We start from the raw sequence: 20,882 nt of genomic DNA on the forward strand, positions 1-20,882 counted from the left end.
CTTATTTTGTCCACAAAAGTTGCATAATTTAAATTAGTTTTTAATTAGCTTTATTTTAATATTACCAATCATAGTATATATGTCCTTTAATTTTGAATCTCATGCTTACAATCTATGAATATGACATCGTTAGAATCCTAAGAAAATTATACTAGCCCCGTATATAATTACAATTATCAATTGTAAATACGTCTGTATATGAATTGCATTTTATTATTGACGGATTCACCTTACAATAACGACCGCCATGCAATCATGCACGTAAGTATGTAACATCTTGAGACATCGAAAAGACGAAAACCTAATCTTTTTAAGCATTTTGTACTAGACATGGCATTACTCCTATTTATAACATAATTTTTACGTGAACATTAGCTTGTTACTATAGTTAAACGGATTTTCTAACATATGCTTGTGAATACACGCTAGAGGATCCGTTATAGCAATGTTGGCTACTCAATGGGCATAATTAACGACACACTATAAATAAAATAAAGAAATACAATAAAATTAATTAAAGCCATGCATGAAAGGAAAAGTGATACGATTATAGTTTTAGCCATAGGAAGATATCAAGAAAATGAAATCTGGCCTCATTAAAACATTTCATAACGACATTTAACTAATTAAAATAAACTTAATTCAAAGAAAACAGGAGAAAAAACCTTAATTAATTTGCTAAATTATTATTATTATTATTATTATTATTATTATTATTATTATTATTATTATTATTTATGTTGCATTGCTGATTTCGTCGTCGCCACTACTAATGTCTTCATCATCAACTTCATCATGTTGGACTGACGGGAAATGAGCCCACTGCGTATTCAACAACATATATATCAAGCTTAGTTTTATTACTCTTTCCGTCTAGGTAATTTTGTTTAGGGTTTTAAGTAAATGTACATAAATAAATAATTACGACGGAGGGACTAGTATAGGGCTTACATTTTTGGCAGCAGTGCTAAATGCTTCTTTGTGATTCATCGTTGGATTCCTAGCTTTCAGCCTTTTGATTTCTTCTCTGTTAATAACATGTAACACTACATTATCATACACGTACATGTTGCCTCAAAATAAAATATCGTACACATATATAATACGAAAAATGATTTTATACTCGCATATTGCAATAACACAAAAACTTTCTCGGAGATTTACATAAAATATTCTTATGAAAGATTGATATTCCATATTATTTAAAGTTTACAACTTTGGGTATATGTTAAAAAAAGATTGATATTCCATATTATTTAAAGTTTATTAATAACACTTTATACGTAATACGGAGTATATGTTAAAAAAATCCTTGGATAAAATATACTCCGTATATATATGTAATAACGTAAAATAAAATGTAGTGTAATATCTTTGTTGTGAATCATGAACACGTACTCTCTATAAAATCATGGTTGTCTAAATAAAGACATAAATAAACGAATAGCATAATAATGTTATTAAGCATACTTGATAAATCGGTTGTAAGCGGATGGAGCCCTGGTTTTCTTCTCTGGAGCTGCCATTTTTTAATCAACAATAAAAAAACATTAATTTGGAAAATAATATTAGTCGAAATAATTAACTAGGGTTTATTAAGTTAGGGTTTATGATATAGTACATACGTTTATTCACAATTTGATCCAAAGCCATTCCTCCTTCATCTTCATTGTCATCATCTGTGCTATTATCTTCGTCAGAAACCGCTACCATGGGCGACATTGTATTATTGTTGTGTTTATCTGCCACTACTACCCTTGATGATGCATCCTCTTGCTCTTGCTGCTTTAGCTGTGAAATAATAATTTATTTTCTTAATTACATTAATAAACCCTAGCAACAATAGTTTCAATCCATTAATTAAGTGGTTTTAAATTAAAGATCGATGACATAATTAATTATGTCCGACAAATTTTACATTTTATCTATACGTAGATTTCCGTGGTCTAATTACAACGAGTTTTTTTTTTGTTCTAAAGGATGATTTATGTCAGTCGACCCCAAATCAGAATAAAGATAATTAAGGAGAGGTTAAAATAAATACCTGATCTTGATCAAGGGAAGAAAAAAGATGTAAGGGAACAAATGAGGCTTTCAACATATTGACCGAGAGAAGACCGGTGCAGTGACCGCATCTTACTGTCACTACCATTGACATGCTGCTGTATGGTACACTTACCTATATTATTTCAAAATAGAAAAATTTAAATTAAAAGAATTAGTAACATTTTTCCAAAAGCGAAAAAAAAATAGAAGTACGACCGTTATCGTATCTAGGCGTCTAACAATTCTCCTAAGATACTGTTTTACGCTTACATAATGTGAGACACGACATATAATACACTAAACGCCATAAAAAAACAAGAAAAAGATGAAACAAATGAAAATAAACTTATCATGCAACCGTCTCATATTAGAACTAATATACTCGATATAAATTTTGAGTATTTTTTTGATATTATATCGAAAAAAGAAAGTGGAATGTACATTATTCTTTGCGATTTTAAAATTGTCTGCTGGTTTAATTTACGACTATCTAGTTAAAAATAAAAGGGAAAATAAATGTTTACCAGTAGCATGGTGGTGCAAAAAGTGCATTGTACATAACATATTTGTTCTTGAACATCTAATAGATGGCTAATTGATGTTGCCATTATTTTGAATGTTGGAGAAGTAGATAGAGAGAGTGAAGGGAGTGTAGGAAGGGCCTTTAATTTACTAGGGTTTGTTATACTCCCTTCATTATATATTATATATAGAAATTAAATATAATTAATTAAATTTTAAAAAAATTAATGCATGCATGTGTGTACATAAATAAAGCAGCAGGGTTGATTTAAATGAGACTTATTATTATTGTACATTGTTGGTCAATAATGCTATTAGAACATTTATTCTTCAAATTAAGTGCATCAAAGTTGAAACATAATAAAATGTTCTAATAAAAATTATTAATGGTGCTAGAATTTTGAGATGACTATGTACAAATTCATCAATAAGTAATAATGTTAACATTGATGGAATATCGAAGAATATATAAGAGTATACATATGGTTTAATTATTCTTTAACATACATGTTGATCTAACAATCAATAAGTCATGCATAACAGGCGGTTTTACATGAAACTTACTTTACATTATTACGCAATATTTCATAAGAGAGTATAAGTCTATTATACGTACTAATATTAATCATTCAAGATGAATAATTTACTAGTTGATAATAATCCACATCTGATACCTTAGACCACGTACATTTATCAAGCTATAGATGACCGGTCATGGATGAAAATATTTGGATCACAATTACGTGTGTTTTGATTAGCAATCTTTTTCTTTGAAGCGGTCTAGCTAGAGGTGAAATTAGGTTAACGTGATTATTGGTAAACATAAAAAGGTGGGTGTAGGTTAAGGACTTAAGGAGGTCATACAAATGTACGAGTAATAACAGATGACCAATCGATATGCACAATTGATAAACATTACCTTGTTTAGGCATGTTTATTAGTTTGATATCATAATACGAGTATTCCCTTTATCCTGGTCATTTGTTTATTTTTAGTGTTGACACAAAAATTAAGAAAAGGGTAAGGGATTATTTGAGGTGGTTATTGTTAGTGCATAGTAGATATGTATTATGATCAAATTACTCCTAAATTTTTTCTTAAATTAGAAAGGTAAACAAATGAATGAAATATTTAAGATAGAATAGATAAACAAATTCACAAATTCTTGTTTTTGACGGAAAAATCTGTCTTAAACTTAAAACGAGACAAATTGTATAAATGGGACAAAGCATAATGCCTATGAACTAGCAAAAAACGTGTCTGAGCTAACTAAGTGTGATACTATTTACCCTGTTCAATTTAAATCTTAAAACAGATATACCATCTTAAGAGAAATCGATTTTGACTTGATAAGCAGTATTCATCTGCTTAGATTCTTTAGCTTGAGGAACTCAATAATTTTGACTAGAAGTAAAAGAAGTGAAACTTGTAGTCAGACAAATTTGACACCATTTAAGGTAAATTGAATTTGAGACATGCATTGAATTCAAGTAACACTAACTCTAAAATATACATACATAGACACATATACTAGTATTCATCACACAAATAATAAAGTGTTTCCAAAATGTTGTTGGTTTGAAGGGTGAAAAATTTAAGGCAAAGGGGACCTATGCCCTAATTTGTTAAGTGTTGTTTTCTGTCTCCTATTTTTTTGTGTCCTTACAATTTAAAAATAAGAGTAAATTTGAGTGTTATTTTTACTTAATTTGGTATAGGAGGAAGTTTCTAGAAATTTATATAAATGGAAATGAGGTATCTTAGTATTTGTCTTACATGATAGAATGAAATTTTGTTGCATGGTTGTGCTTTTGTTTATGTTTCTTGGATTGCCAAATAGCTACAAGAGTTTAAATGTTAGATTTTTCACCAACCAATTTATCCTTTTATCTTGGCATTTTACAGTGACGGAGTCAAAATATTACCTTAGGGAGATGACAAATTAGTAGAGACGAACTATACTAATAATATAATAGAGTAAACAAGAAAAAATCGAAAATTTTATATAAAAGTTTCAACTTTTTATTTGTCTAGCGAGGACGACCTCGTCTATTAGCCATATCTAGCTTCATAACAGTCATTATCTTATCTTATTCTACTTTGTGTTGATACATCACTTTCTTAAGTCATTTTCCCTAATTTATTTCTTTCACCACCTAAAAATTTCGCAAGCATAAGTTTATGTAGTCTTGATCGGACATAAATTAAAACTTACCAAGTATATAATTTTACGTAATCACCACTTAAATACAGTATAATCAAAGATTTTCATATGTTTCGTCATTTTTAGCTATACAAGTTTAGGTTGATAAAACAAACCAAATATTGCAATTCCACTTTTATATGTTGTTTCTCAACCAAATAACATGCATTATCATTACCATCTATCTTAATCATCGATAATAATTTTATTCTAAATTGCTCAATTATTTATCTTACAAGTTTGGTATACAAAATTGCCGATCTATATTTTTACCCCTTAACTTTATTATATCAAGATGCTATGAGAACCAAGAGGAGTAAGCAAACAAGCCTCAATATCTTTAGAAATTTCTAGCTTGATTATTGACCTTGTCCCCTCTCCAAATCACCTACTCCCTCCGTCCCGGTCATTTGTTGTCCTTTGGTTTTGACACAAAAACCAAGGAAAGAGAAAGTGACCACTTACTAAATGACAAGTGGAACAAATTGAGTGTGAATGATCAAATTGTACATCAGGTTCATTTTTAAAATAGTAAGGACAACAACTCAATGAGACACCCCAATATGGAAAAGGATAACAAATGACCGAGACAGAGGAAGTAATAGTTTTGCTAAAACTAGTGGCGGAATGGAAACGGATTAGTAGAAACGGTCGCTCTTCCGTTAATAAGGATCCTCGAAAAATTTAGTAAAAACCAGTCTACTAGTGGATTTATGGGGACTAGTAGGGCTGTTCGCCCCCCGACTAAACAACGAAAATTTCAAAGTTTTAGTTAAAATTTCCAAAATGTTTTCAAATTTGCCTTGGAGCATTATTTGTTCACTCTATTGAAATTATTTGCTCCCTAACCGCAAATCTTGGCTCTACCATGCTTAAATACTTCTGTTTTTTTTTTTAAATGAGTGCATTTTTCAAATTTTATCTACTACTCCGTATTATTTTTAACTTAAATCCTTATTTCGTCAGTGGTTAGAGTAATGCTATCGATTATACCACCAAATTGGTATTACTATTGTGCTAAGTATTATACATAAGCATTAGGTTTTCAACTACCAAATTCAATAGACGACCCTCTTGATCGAAAACTCATTGCAGGTATATGGGCCCAAACAAGCCACAACGTTTTTCTTAAGTTTTTAGATTTTTAGTGATGAGTTTGATAAATTTGATTCACACAATTATTGATCATCCATTGCTAAATTTGATTTGTTCTAGTGAGAAAATCAAAAACATAATATGTATTATGTCCCATACTATGATTCGTTAGTAAAAACGGGGATCGGATTTCATATTTAGTCACTTAGTCACCTAACCTTTTGTAAAAATGGGTTAACTTTCGAAATGATAATATTTTTTACTAGTCATTTTATTTTGTCCTGATTAGAACTAAATTTGTCTCTTTTTTTATTTTTATTTTTTTTTGCATTGGGAGCAACAAGTGCAACGTAATTTGAACCCAGATCATGAAATCATAAGTTTAGTAATTAAATTAGCCGATATTTACAAGAGTTAAATACGTCTTAAAGGACATTAAAAGCTCACTTCAAAAGATATTTAGTTAAGCAAGATCAGTCTGACAAGTTTACACCAATTAATTAAGTTTATGTGATTTCATTGTCAATCCCATGTGCTACTTGAAATTTGATCATGGAAATAAAATCCTAAAAGTCAAGAGTGAAGACCCCATTTTATCTCTAATTTGCGATTTCGATCAATTTTGACCAACAAAAACGGTCCATACAAATCTAAACCCTCAAGTTCCATGCAATTTCTCATTTACAAGGAACGTTAATTAAGATGAAATGAAAGCGATTATTTTATAACAAAAGGTAATAATTTTATACGAAAAAAATAAACGCTGAAATGATCACTTTTTATTCTAAACCAGTGGTCACTTTTAATCAAAAAATGGTTTTTTTTCCTTTTTTAATTTTAAAATGGTCACTTTAATCTTGTTATAATTTAACCAAAGTCTGCGTGTTTGAGTAATAAGAACTCTCATCTCTTAAATAAATGGTCAGATGTTCGATTCTTGACTCTTGCGAATGAAAAAGTCAAACTTAAGAAGGTCAATCCATTAAATTACCTTCATTACCCCCGAAAGAAATTGTTCCATCTATCGATAGGGAATACTGGTGACACCAAAAAATCTCGTTGTAACTTACGATTGTGGCAAGAGACCCCGAATATCCAAGATTAGAAGTGGTTAAACCAACTTGGTGACAATATTGTTTTGGAATTAGTCATCCTATATAATTCACATACGGGGTATTAACTACAATTGGCCCATCACGTTGATCTACTTGACAATGTAGTACACCTATTATGGATAAGACTTGCACAACCAATAATGGTGAATCTAAAATATCATTTCTCAAAATTTTGAACCACTAATTTTTCTTATATATAGGCAACTACTCACAACTTTGTGTCTCACAATTATTTGCATGAACTCATATTACACAATCACAAAAATAGAGGGAAAAAATAAAAAGATTTCACTACAAATTTCGAAAGATGAGAACTATCGAGGTTCAAGATGTAAATGTCGTCAAGGAAGGAGAAGAATCTCCGATCCATGGAGACTTATTGGAGGTCGTTATGTCTAACGTGCCTCTAATCGACTTAGTAAGTGCGTGTCGTGTGTCCAAATCATGGTGTTACGCGGTTTTATCTTCCCTTTTTCATTTGAAAAAACTTAAACCATGGGTCGTAATCCATACCGAGAGTACGAACTCCGTATCCAAAAGAATGACCCATGCCTACGACCCACGGTCAAACACGTGGGTCGAGATCATCAATAGTCCATTGAATCATTTTGGGACCTCAACTCTTTGCTCCTCGGGTTCTTCAACTCTCGTTTATAAATTCTCTAATAAAGAGTTAACCTTCTCGTCTGACCCTTTCCATCAAAACTGGACTCGTATTTCCCCACCAACAGTATGGAGAGTGGATCCAATCGTAACCCAAGTTGGCCGCCACATCATTGTGGCCGGCGGGGTCATGTATTTCGAGGAAGATCCCTTATCCGTTGAGATGTACGACATGGATACATCTCAATGGTCCACTTGTCAATCAATCCCCGATATCCTTAAAGACTCCTCAACCTCCACGTGGCTATCCATAGCATCCAACCAAACCAATCTTTACGTGACACAAAAGGCATCCGGCCTCACATATTCGTTCACCCCACACGCCAATACATGGTCCGGACCCTACGATTTAAACCCCGATCCACGTGTATTTTTCTCGGCCATTGGATTCGTCGGTGATGATTTAATCTTAGCTGGCCTAATTGGTCACGCTGAAAACGTTAAATCATTAAAATTATGGAAAATTAATCCTGAATTAGCGGAATTTAACGAAATTGCTGAAATCCCAGCTGAATTACTAGAGGAATTAAAAGGGGAAAGTTGGAATTTTTCATCAATTTCATTATTAGCTAGTAATGATTTTATTTACATTTATAAAAATTCAGATTCAAAAGTGATCATATATTGCGAATATGTCGATGGTGTATGGAAATGGGGTAGTGTTAAGAATATGGTGTGGGATGAGACAAGGATCAAAGATAGAATGGTGATGAGTTGCACAAGAGTTGGGATTTCTGATCTTCACAAGGCCATGAACTCTGGAAAATGCCGATTTTCGGTCAAAACATAGAATCGATAATGCAACTAAGAAAATATTTGTAAAATGATTCAGTGTATCAGACATTGAGAAAAGTCGAAAATATGTTTATTTATCTTCTATTTAGATAAAAATATAATTTGTAACTTTGTTTCGACGCAAATGTAATATGAGATGGTAAATTGTAGAGATGGTATTTGCACTTATCACATGACCATATCCAATACTTGAAGTTCAACAATTGCGCCAGGATTCATGTGATGTTGTGAAAATAGGTGAAACATGAACAACACAATGTCACTTGTAATAAGAATTTCAGGTTAGAAATTCCGTTTTGGAGAAAATTTGATACTATGATCCGCAGGGGCGAGGTCGGGAATTTTATATTGGTGTAGCAAAATTAAGTCGCTCCTACAAAATTAGATTTGTCGATATGGTTGTCTGAAACGTATGACATATAATTTTGGTCAATGTATTCTCATATATGTTGATTTTTTTTACAAATGTATGATTTTTCTTCTGAAGAAGAGTTGCAATAAGAAATAAAGAAGCTAACTCATTTTTTACTTAAAAAAAATAAATTGAGAACAAAATTAAGTTCTACAAAGAAGAAAGGAAGTAATAACTTCAAAATAAATTATAAAGGGAAATAAACCATAATAAGTTAACTGAAAATTGACTCAAAAACTAACAGTTTTGTATTGATTGCACTACTCCCCTTCCTAGTCAATAGTTTACACTTGCTTTATTTTCCCTCACAAAATAAAGCAAGTGTAAACTATCCATTGGGATAGAGGGGGTAATATCTTTTCTTTCCTAGGAGTAATTCCGTTCTTATAATTTTGTAAATTTTTAAATATTAAAAATAAAAATAAAACAATTTGACTTCAAATTGTATTTCGGCTTCTAATAGGCGTTTTACCTTTCTTGTTACTTACTCCGTATTTTTTTTTTAGAATTGTTATTGGGAGTTATTTTAGCTACAATTAATAGGATTTATGGACTTATAGGACTTTAGTGAACCTAGATAAGTAAGTACGGAGTAATTGTTTACTTTGAAAATCAACATAGGATTAAAGACACAACATTAGTTAGTCTATTTGAATGAAATAATGGTGTAGCAAATCAACATAGGATTAAAGACAGAGCATTAATTAGTCTCTTTTTTTTTTTTTTTTTTTGGAATAAAGGAGCATAACATTAATTAAGAGAAGAGTTCGCGTACATCAAGGGGGTGGGTCAGGGGGAAGCGGCTCGATGGCCGTCAAGAAGTCAATAGTACATAAATGGAGAACAAAAGGAGGGGCAAAGTCCCAAGTAAAACAACCATTACAAAGACTAGAATCATTTAAAGAGAAATTAGCTAATGCATCCGCAACTCCATTAGCCGACCTCTTCTCAAACGAAATCTTCAACCGGGATGAATCCTCCAAGAGAGCCCTACACTCAGAAATGATATTAGCAAACTGACCACAAGGGGGTGCCAAACTCAAGATAGTAGTGACCGCATTAAGGCAATCCGAGGCTATAACAAAGTTACCCAGGGAGTCCACACAAGCTCTAAGGCCGTCTCTAATGGCTAAGACCTCAGCAATGAACGGGTTAGGAGCATTAATTAGTCTATTTGAATGAAATAATGGTGTAGCAAATGAAAAATTTCTCATTAACTTTTTGGATAATGATGTAGCAAATGCATCACCATTGTAATGCATGGCCTCCCCCCTGATGATCCGTAGCTATATGATAGCAGTTTTTAACTTAATATACATAATAACATTGAATATTTGGACGTAGTACTAGTAATGTTCTTACGAATAATTCAGGTCTTACTATAAAGCAATATGGGTTTGAATCAAATTCTAGAATAAGATGGTCCTTTTCAACAACAATTCGTTCATCTACCGAAAATGTTTTAGTCTAGTGGTTAAGACGGAGGTATTATGGACAATAGATACCAGGTTCGAATTCCCCTCCCCTTTATGTTATTGTAATGCGATTATGTGCGCACTTCGTGAGAAAAAAAAAAAAAAAAAAAAAAAAAAAAAAAAAAAAAATTGTTCATTTGTTGAATTATTGAAAATTAGATTTTATCTCTCTCGTTTTATGTGGTATGGTATCAATATTTGAGTTGTTTAAAGATGGGCTGCCGATTCAAGACTAATGTGTAAAATCTTTTAAGGCTCAAACATGGACTATAAATGATCGTCGGCCCAGTATTTATATTGAGAAAGGTTCTGCATTTCGGCCCGTTTATTTGTCAAGGTTGGATCACACTTGAACTGTGGCATGGACAAGTGAGTCTAGGGATGTCAATTTCACCCGCATCCGATCAAAATCCGATCCATCCGAACCTAAAAGACGGACGAAAACCCGACCTAAATGGATGACGGATGGATGACGGATGAAACGGATGACGGATGACGGATGGGTTAGATGAAGAAATTCCACCCGTCATCCATCCACCACCTGATTTTATTATTTTTTATTTTGAAAAAAATATAGGTATTATATTTTAAGATATAAAATATTCAATTTTTCTAATTTTTCTATTTTGAAAATATATATTTTGTGAAAATACACACTAAAAAGTTACACTAAAATAATTATATAACTTAAATTTTGTAAAGAATAAAAAGTCAATCATTTTTTTTAGTCTCAAGCATACATATGCACTATCACCCGTTAATCACCCGATCCAGCCGTTTCATCCATGAATGATGGATGGGTGGATGACGGATGATAATTTTCATGGATGACGGATGGGTTGGATACTTGGATGAGATTTTAATGTGACGGATGAGGCTTCACCCGACCCGAACCCGATCCATTGACAGCCCTAGGACAACCAGTAAAATAAAATGGATCTTTGAATTATTTTGGTTACCAAAAGAAATAAATTATATTCAAATATTTAATTTATTTTACTTTATATTTTATATTGACAATCGATAATTGTTGTAAAAAATCATTTTTTCAAATTAAATTTTGAATAACAAGAAGTGAAGGATCTTATAAAGGTCATATGTTGACTTTGTATAATGTATAAGACTGGAACGTGGTAGTTGTATAACGTTTTTATGATATAGAGTGAGATTTTAATAAACTCCAATGAGCCTATCCATCTTAATGTTACTTTTTCTGTCTCTTTCATTTGTTTACCTTTGATTTTGGAATAAAGACCAAGGAACGAGGAGAAACCAATTATTGAAAGATAACTGAACCAAATTGAGTGTGTAGGATCAAATTGGCTATTAAATGTATTCCCAAAAAAAAAAAAAAGTTAAACAATTGATTTAAGTACCCCAAAATAGAATAGTTAAACATGTAATCGAGACGAATGGTGTATAATTATTCTTGTATAAGGCTTCTAACTACCGCGTAAAACGTATTTTACTATAACGACAGTCCAACATCATAAATTCATTCATAATCCATCAAAGTAAACCGTTATTAGTTGTTACTAAAACCCGATTTATAAACTTTTTGTGTAAGACGGTTTGCACAAAAAGTTTAGATTATGTTATTGTCAATTTTTCATCCCCCCTCCAATGGTGAGTTCCTAGCAATAGTAATTTACTCCCAGATTAGTTGGCTGTTGGTGTAATTCCCGGAGTTTGATTACATAGTACTTATACGGAGTAGTTAATTAGTCTGAAGGAATAATCAAGCCTCTTAATGCGACAAACATGCAGCTATTGGAGTTTGGAGTTCCACATTCTGGCAATTCAAGCAGCCTTATCATTTTTTATTATAAAACCCACATGCATTGCTCTCATTTTATTGCATTTTCTTGTTTTTGTTTACAATTGAAATGCATGGATAAAAATAATAAAATACACATATAAAAATAGGAATAAATTAAGGTGAAATAGGTTGGCCTATTTAAAATGAATCAGTAGGGATCCTCTATCTCACTTTTGGTTACTCCTCTTTTTGGCAAAATGTAGGAGTTTGAAAATCACATGATTTTCCAATTCCCCCATAATGGAGGATTTGAATTACCTAGCCTCTTCTAGGTAGTTCTAAACTCCTGTGTTAATTGAACTCCTATGTATGTAACCAAGCGGATTTGCTAAATTCACGTGAATTTCTTGCTGGAACTTAATTCCCATGAATTCGATATTCCTATGGAGTTGTATTCCCGCGAGCAACCAAACAAAGCCTTAAAAGTTAAGTGGTGTGACACACATAATGGGACGCCAAATGGGACAGAGGATCTTCACTGAAAATGAATGCCCTTATACACCCATTGTTCCATGCGTCTCAATCATTTATTTACCTCTTATTAAATTCTGTAGTCTGATAATATAATTTGTAAATGCTTGTAATTGCGTGTATCATAATTCCACACCAACTCATAGGCTCTTACTATTTCTAATATCTTTCATCACGTACGTGGAATATGTACTCGTGGAGTACGATCGGGTATAGCAATATATAGAACAAAACAAGTAATAATATTTCTACGCTACTCGAAAAATACAATTAAATTTAACTAACGAGTATATCATATTATTCATACTACTCATATTTAGACCTAACAATAATGATATGGTTGAATAACCACTCTCATACCCGACCCAACACCTGAACTCACGTTTCGAGTTTGACCTGATCTAATAAAGTCAAACCCAAATGTTTATTATTATTAATAAATAACTTGATAATTACTGATCCGAAAACGATCCGTCCTAAGTCCTAACCTAACTTGACTCAAACTCTTATTAATTTGAAATTGACCAAATCTGAACTCGATCCGATTAGCCCGTTCTTGTATCCAGATATGCAATCAAATACTACCAATGTGGAGGTTGCACTCGACATTATTTTGACAGGCGTACATCTAAAGTGACGGGGACCAAAAAAAGAAATGAAAAAACAGAGGCAAAAGAGTATGGCAAAGATTTGGAACAAATGATTTGGACACTAAAAGCCAAAACAATCTGATAGACAACTCATGCACGTGACCTGCCAATTTCACCTTTTTCTTTCATTTTCTTTATCTCATTTCAAACATCAACTTGTACGTACCATTTTTCTTCTCTTATACAGTAATTTTGTGATTAAACATCTCATACATCTCGTCAATCTATCACAATTTTTTTTTCAAATAAAACTACTTATCTCGTGGATGAGAATTGAACGTCCAACTCTATAATTAAAAAAACGGAATATGAAGTATTGTATATTGTCAATAAATTGCTTTTTTTGTTAGAGGAACGTCTAAACGTCCCTAGGTGTAAAACATCTACCACATTTATTGCTAGTCTAGAGAACAAGAGTTTTAGCTCAGGCAGTAAGAGCTCTTTTACTCTAACCCTGAAATTAAGAGTTCGATTCTCACCCGTAACGCAAGTGCGCTCATTTAAAAAAAAAAAAAATTATTGCTTGTCCTTTATTTCTGCTCGTTTTTTTATAAAGAATCTAAGATATGAACATTCATGAGAGTTTTTGATGCCTGAAGAATGAGAAGAAATGTACTTGTTGTTAGAAAATCCCTCCTTAGTTATATTAGTCATGATATACTCGTATTTAGAAGACATCCTTAAATTTACAAAAATCACTATTAATTACTCGTATGTCGTATCTAATTACTTAGCATAACACTACTCATCCTAATGATCCTACGCCACTCAAATCCGGCTTAAATCCCATGAGGCCATGACATTAAAAAAATAAAAAATAAAAAAAAAAACTCAAAGCAACCCCATCCATTAATTTCATAACCTTTTAAATGGCAAATATCCTCATTATTTTGGCACTATGTTTTGGAATTGTATGTTTGTTTGTATTGTGAAGCAGTGGAAGACCACCATTACCAAACCACAACTACTCACTGATTTTTGATCCATTTTTTGCATTGTTATGTGTGACATCAATTTTCCCTTTTCTTTTTTAATTTTATTTTATTATCAAAATATAATTTAAAAATGATAAAAAATACTATGAGTGGGTGAAAATGGAATCTCAGAGAATGAAAGAAATCAGGGAGCAAAACCCCAAATAAAACTAATATCCTCTCATGGAATTTGTGGGGATCAGCTAGTACTAGGAGTATATTTTCAGATAGCAAAACACTCAAAATCACACCAAAAAAAAAAAAACACAAATTCTAGTATAAGACGGTTTTAAACGTTTTACTTCAATATCGTCTCTCCCTAGTTTCTTAGCCACCTTACATTTTATATTAGTGTAAAACCGTTTTACCCAGTCCTTTTTGGTCACTACGTGATTTTCTTGTAATTTAGACCCGTTCTACACGGTCTGTATAGGACGGTTTAACATATTTTACTTAAATATCGTCTCGCTAAACCGTCTTATACATTTTAATTTAGTGTAAACCGTTTTACCCCATCCTTTTTACTCACTGCATGATTCTATTGTGATTTGGATCCGTTTTACAGAGTCCATTTAAAACCGTCTTATACAAAACTATCTGTTTTTTATATTATGGTATACCCAGATCTCTAGGATCTCAGATTTTTTTCATTATTCCTCAAAGGGTTTTATTAGTTGAACAACTTGACAGAAAAAGACTGCTTCTTTTGCAAGAATTTTACTTGATGCAGGGAGTTTTATGTATTTGGGCAACTGGGTATTTTCACTAAGCAGTAAAAATCCTGTCTTTTCCTTCAAAAAGGGTGAAAATCACTTGGAAAGTGAAACACTCAACATAAAAGTTACTGCAATTTGATAGAGAAGTGAAAAAGATTCATCCTTTTTTTATATTTGGTAACTTATTCTTCAGAAGAAAGTTTCTTTGAAATTTAAGCTGTTTTGATTATATAAAATGTCAGAAAATTGGGATTTTTTTGGTATATTATGAGTACTAATAAGTGGGTCTAAGAAGAATTAATGGTGAGAATGTTTTTCTTGGTATGTACCATTGGATTGGTATTTCTGATATTGGTGGGGACTGTTTCTTCTACACTCTCACCAACTGGAGTAAATTATGAAGGTTAGTTTCTTCTACTTTCGGAAACCGCCTCTTTGTGTTGCTAATTGCTAGCATAAGGGTAAAGCTACGTACATCCGACCCCCTTACCCCGCAATTTGCAGGATCCCTTAAGGCACTGGTGTAATGTTGTTGTTGTTAGTACAAGGATTAGGCTGCTTACATCCGACCACCCCTTACCCCGCAATTTGCAGGAACCTTTAAGGCACTGGAGTAATGTAATGTTGTTGTAAGTACAAGACTACAAGGGTTAGGCTGCTTACATCCGACCCTCCTTATCCTGCAATTTGCAGGAACCTTTGAGGCACTGGAGTAATGTTGTCGTCATTAGTTTCTTCTACTGTATTTTGTGCCAGTTTTGTTTTAAAAAAATCTGTTGGAATTGCAGATACCTGAATTTCTTGCATTTGTAGTTATATATTGGTAGGATGATGTTGAGACACCAATCAGTAATAAATTCTCTTAGATTGTTGGCCACCTAATTTATTTTATGGTCCACAATAAGAATTAGATGGTGTTTGATTGTGAAATTTATTGTAGACTTAAGTTTAAAGAAGCTGTATGTTGAATTCGCGGAATTAAATCGCTACCCACCTGTTGTATATAACTATATATGGATTATGTACAATTTTTGTTCACTTTGTACAAACTTGCTTTGCAGTCGTAGCTTTGATGGCGATAAAAAATGAACTGGAGGATCCGTATAATGCTCTTGAGAATTGGGACATAAACTCTGTTGATCCTTGTAGTTGGAGGATGATTACTTGCTCTCAAGATGGTTATGTTTCTGCTTTGTAAGTGCATTCAAAGAAGTACACTTTTATTTCATGTCAATTTTTTTCGCTTTCCAGTGACTGTTAATGTTCGCCGACTCCAAATCATTTCGGAAATTGTTGCTGTCATCGTTGTCGTTTTAACTTCTCATGGAAATGGATATGTTCTTCTGACTGTATATATAAATTTGTCATGCTGTCCAGGGGGCTGCCTAGTCAAAGTTTGACAGGGAAGTTATCTCCCGCCATTCAAAACCTTACTAAGTTGGAATCAGTGTAAGTGTTGCGCTGAATGTTTCTTACTCTTATTTACTGGTTGCTTACACAGTTAGTCGTACTCTGGTTTCACTTCTATGAGTAATTGGATGTATGGTTAACCTAAAGGTTGAAAACAGATACTGGCAACTGTTACGTAATTTGTATGAGTACTTACCTTGGATGTTTTGTTAGGTTATTGCAAAACAACGCAATATCCGGTTTGATTCCCGCTGAAATCGGCAAGCTAGAAATGCTTCAGACACTCGATCTTTCAAACAACAAATTCATTGGGGAGATACCCAATTCACTGGGAGATCTGAAGAATTTAAATTATCTGTAAGTTTCAGTTTGGATCCTGTTAGCTGACCTCATGATGATACTTGATAGTTGATACTTTGAATGATATTTGACAATTGGCAGTACACGGAAACTTTTAATTGATTTACGACTAGCTAGTATCAAGTCAGTATTGCCTGTGTTAAATGATTAGCAATGACTATGCATATGGCATTTTTTTAATGTCGGTTTAGTCTCCCTTAGTCCCTTTGATGTTTCCAGTTTCGATGGTGTTTGATTCCTGATGTTTTCCCTTTTCTGAACAAGACAGGCGACTAAACAACAATAGCCTTACTGGACGTTGCCCTGATTCTCTTGCTGAACTTGAAGGTTTAACTCTTGTGTAAGTCTACAAACTGGCAATCTGGCATAATATACTGTGTTGTTATTACATGCTACTGATAGCGAGCTTAGCCGGTAAAGTAATTGAGTGGTGGTATTCATGAACTCGGTCGGAAGTCGGAACCAATCAGTATCAAACTGCCCTTCTGACTCCTATTACAGAAAAGAAAATAAAAACGAAGAGTTGCTTATGTTATGTTTAGGAGCTCACGGTGTTGTATTTACAAATTGTTTGTAGGGACCTTTCATTTAACAATTTAAGTGGTTCTGTACCTAAAATAGCCGCAAGAACCTTCAAGTAAGCATTTTCTCAAACCGGCTTTTAAATATTTATTATAGCATTTTGCATAATGCATTTTGTATTCACACACCTAATCGGTATTTCAGGATAATTGGCAACCCCTTAATCTGTAGAACCGCTGGTGCCAACTGCTCTATGGTGTCTCCTGAAGCACTTTCTTTTCCTTCCGATGCTCTTAAAGGTACTAAGATCAAGAAAGTAGATTTTTTTGGGAACAACCTTTCAATTTTTTAGGATCCTGGTTTGTTTTGACCTCCGCTTTTTCATTGAGATGGTTTCACTTTCATGACTCACATCTTGAATTTCGACTGCTCCATTACTCAGGTCAATCGAATTCTGGTGGAAAAGGTCACCACTTAGCTATAACCTTTGGGGCAAGTTTTGGCGCTGCTCTTTTGGTCATTGCTATCATCGGGTTGGGATTCTGGTGGTGGTACAGAAGAAACCGACAAATATTTTTCGATGTAAATGGTCAGTTACTCATTAGCTCCTCTCCTTGTCACAAAATTACCATTTTAAATTACAGACTTGTAAAACCGCCGTACACTTGTCTAAACTCTAATTTGCTTCACTTGTTGATGTGAAACGTGAAGTCTGATATTGTTTTGCTTGGCAGAGCAATATGACCCTGAAACTTGCCTAGGTCATTTGAAGAGGTATAGCTTCAAAGAACTACGTTCGGCAACCAACCATTTCAATTCAAAGAATATACTTGGTCAAGGTGGTTTTGGTATAGTTTTTAAGGGCACCCTAAATGATGGGACACTGGTAGCAGTGAAAAGGTTGAAGGACTATACAATAACCGCTGGCGAAATTCAGTTTCAGACAGAAGTTGAAACTATTGGTTTAGCTGTTCATCGGAATCTTCTTCGTCTTTGTGGGTTCTGTTCAACCGAGAATGAGCGGCTTCTTGTCTATCCTTACATGCCTAATGGGAGTGTGGCATCTCGTCTCAAAGGTTAGCATCGTACAAGGCTTTTGTGCTTAAGACTCTCTTCTATCATGCCTTTGTTTCTTTTCGTGTCAAGGGAGACCCAAAAACAGTTTTTAATATTGACGGCTTTCAAATCCAACTCAAAAGCACTACCACGTAGTGGCGTGTTTGAATTTCTCACAAAGTTTTTCTAAGGTTTTTGCGACCTTCATTTGAGGCGGTATCGGCTGCATTTATAGCCCAATGGCCGATTCTAAACTGTGAATGTGATGACCGACCGAGAAATGAAGTTTCAAACCGAGGTTAAAGGCCATGCTAAAATTGCGCTATAATGAAACTCTTTGTAATCACCTCTTAGGAGCATGTTTTGTTCCTCAGTCGACTGAGATCCAACAGTTCTCTGTGAAAAGTAACCATTTTTGCTCATTATTGTAGATCACATTCACGGAAGACCTGTATTGGACTGGTCGAGGCGTAGGAATATAGCTTTAGGGACAGCAAGGGGGTTACTGTACTTGCACGAGCAATGTGATCCTAAAATTATTCACCGAGATGTGAAAGCAGCTAATATTCTACTAGACGAGGATTTTGAGGCAGTAGTTGGTGATTTTGGGCTAGCAAAGCTGTTGGATCATCGGGATTCACATGTTACCACAGCAGTTCGGGGCACTGTCGGACACATTGCTCCTGAGTATCTGTCAACTGGTCAGTCATCTGAGAAAACCGATGTTTTTGGGTATGGAATACTTCTCCTTGAACTCATCACTGGCCAAAAAGCATTGGATTTTGGCCGAGCTTCTAACCAGAAAGGTGTCATGCTCGACTGGGTACGCTTATTTTCTTACTGTTGCAAATTATCAGTAATTCTGTCGTAATATCTGTTTCTAACGCTTGTCTTCGATTATCAGGTGAAGAAATTACATCAAGAGGGGAAGCTTAACCTTTTGGTAGATTCAGATTTGAAGAACTACGACGTATTGGAATTAGGAGAAATGGTACAAGTAGCTCTTTTATGCACACAGTTCAATCCTTCCAATCGTCCAAAAATGTCAGAAGTCCTAAGGATCTTAGAAGGCGATGGGTTAGCCGAAAAATGGGAAGACTCACAGAGATTCGATACTCCAAGATCACGCTCTGGTGAACCACTACAATATTCCGATTATATAGAAGAGTCTTCACTAGTTGTCGAAGCAATGGAACTTTCTGGCCCAAGATGACACCCTCCTTGTGTCATTCGCCTACCCGTAAACGCGAGGGGTACTAACTAGTAACTACTAAGTACTAATCAAGGAAGAAGTATGTGATTAGTGTCTATATATGATGTATTTAAGTTGTAAAAAGGAATATATTATGAAGTAAATGTGTAACCTTTAGATTAAAAGTCTGTGATGAAAAGAAATTTTGATGTTATCTGATTATAAACATTGAAATCCTGTAATAGTTCTGAGTTCTGACAGTACTCTGTATTATTTTATCGAAGATCGGCCAAATTAGTCGTGTATTTCGAATTTTCATAATCTGAGTATACTAATACTCTTGTGAGACGGTCTCTTAATAATGATAGATGAGACCTCTTCTAGCTTAATTGGTCTGTCTCTACTTGGAGACGTTCGTTCTCTCAGAAGACTTGTTCTAACGAGTATTGGCTTCATTAGAAACAGTGGTAGACCGAGGGGGCTAGAAGGGGAGGTCGTCCTTGCTTCGAAATTTTTAGTTAAAATTTTCGAATTTTTTCAAGGCCCCCTTACAATATTTCTCTTTCGACCCTGCTGCCTTAAAATCCTAGCTCTGCCACTGATTAAAAACGAATGAAATTCGACTTATTTTGCCATACATCATGCATGCTTACATCTGCACAAATGGATGGTACATTCACACAGGGTTTATTATGCTCAAGAAATTACATTCAAAACACTAAATATACAATTTATTTTAGAATTTTGACAAAACCATACACATACAAATGTAAATAAAAATCATAAAAACAATAAAAATAGCCGAAATGATGCCATTATGGTGACTTGCCGGCTTGCTTGCCATTTCACCATGGAAGAATACGAGTACGGATTCTCTGTCTCATTTCCATTCTAGTAGAGAAAGTGGGACAGATAATCCGCTCTCATAGAGAAATAATGGCGAAAGTGCAAGACAAACGGTTTTACTGATCAATTCCTTGCCATACCATCACGCCCGAAGAAGTATCTTCCTCATTTACAACTTACTCCCTACCTCGCTATGTATAAGCGGGAGTATTTGAGGGCACTAGCGTAATTTTACATGGTTGGGGATTGTTTAGAAAGTTGTAGTGTAGAAGTTTAAGCGTGGTTGTTAAGGTTTATATAGATCGATTGCTTATAAAAGTTGAAATCACAAACTGACTAAAAATAATGATTAATTTGGGTCATGCTGCCTTTAGATTTCATTATCAAAATCATTGTGGTTAAATTATTAGTACAAGAGAAAGTGTTTTAATTTTACATTTGCTTTTGACGTGTTCTTCACTTATTTGTGAATGACAGATTGATCCTTAGATCACTTTGCTTAGATTATCATTATTAGCTCGTTCGCCCCCGCTGAAAAAT

General features: G+C 33.7%; 3 protein-coding genes across 3 annotated transcripts; 2 read left to right on the forward strand and 1 right to left on the reverse strand.

Annotated features, from left to right (window-relative positions):
- Positions 1-548: 548 nt before the first annotated feature.
- LOC141632582 (axial regulator YABBY 4) lies at positions 549-2,742 on the reverse strand. The gene is made up of 6 exons (XM_074445121.1): positions 2,571-2,742; positions 2,045-2,179; positions 1,626-1,791; positions 1,471-1,519; positions 952-1,027; positions 549-822 (listed from the first exon to the last, which is right to left on the reverse strand). Exons 1-6 carry the CDS (start codon positions 2,652-2,654, stop codon positions 736-738), a joined length of 597 nt encoding a protein of 198 aa, XP_074301222.1. The 5' UTR covers positions 2,655-2,742; the 3' UTR covers positions 549-735.
- A 4,395-nt stretch (positions 2,743-7,137) lies between these two features.
- On the forward strand, positions 7,138-8,607 carry LOC141644291 (F-box/kelch-repeat protein At1g23390). The gene has a single exon (XM_074453786.1). The coding sequence runs from the start codon at positions 7,289-7,291 to the stop codon at positions 8,432-8,434; it is 1,146 nt and encodes a 381-aa protein (XP_074309887.1). The 5' UTR covers positions 7,138-7,288; the 3' UTR covers positions 8,435-8,607.
- Positions 8,608-14,387: 5,780 nt separating this feature from the next.
- On the forward strand, positions 14,388-19,801 carry LOC141644292 (protein NSP-INTERACTING KINASE 3-like). The gene is made up of 11 exons (XM_074453787.1): positions 14,388-15,359; positions 16,018-16,150; positions 16,334-16,405; positions 16,580-16,723; positions 16,995-17,066; positions 17,304-17,363; positions 17,453-17,547; positions 17,691-17,837; positions 17,983-18,324; positions 18,736-19,127; positions 19,209-19,801. Exons 1-11 carry the CDS (start codon positions 15,257-15,259, stop codon positions 19,515-19,517), a joined length of 1,869 nt encoding a protein of 622 aa, XP_074309888.1. The 5' UTR covers positions 14,388-15,256; the 3' UTR covers positions 19,518-19,801.
- The last annotated feature ends 1,081 nt before the right edge of the window (positions 19,802-20,882 follow it).

The sequence above is a fragment of the Silene latifolia genome, chromosome 2, assembly GCF_048544455.1.
Source record: "Silene latifolia isolate original U9 population chromosome 2, ASM4854445v1, whole genome shotgun sequence".
In the NCBI taxonomy this organism is placed as follows: domain Eukaryota; kingdom Viridiplantae; phylum Streptophyta; class Magnoliopsida; order Caryophyllales; family Caryophyllaceae; genus Silene; species Silene latifolia.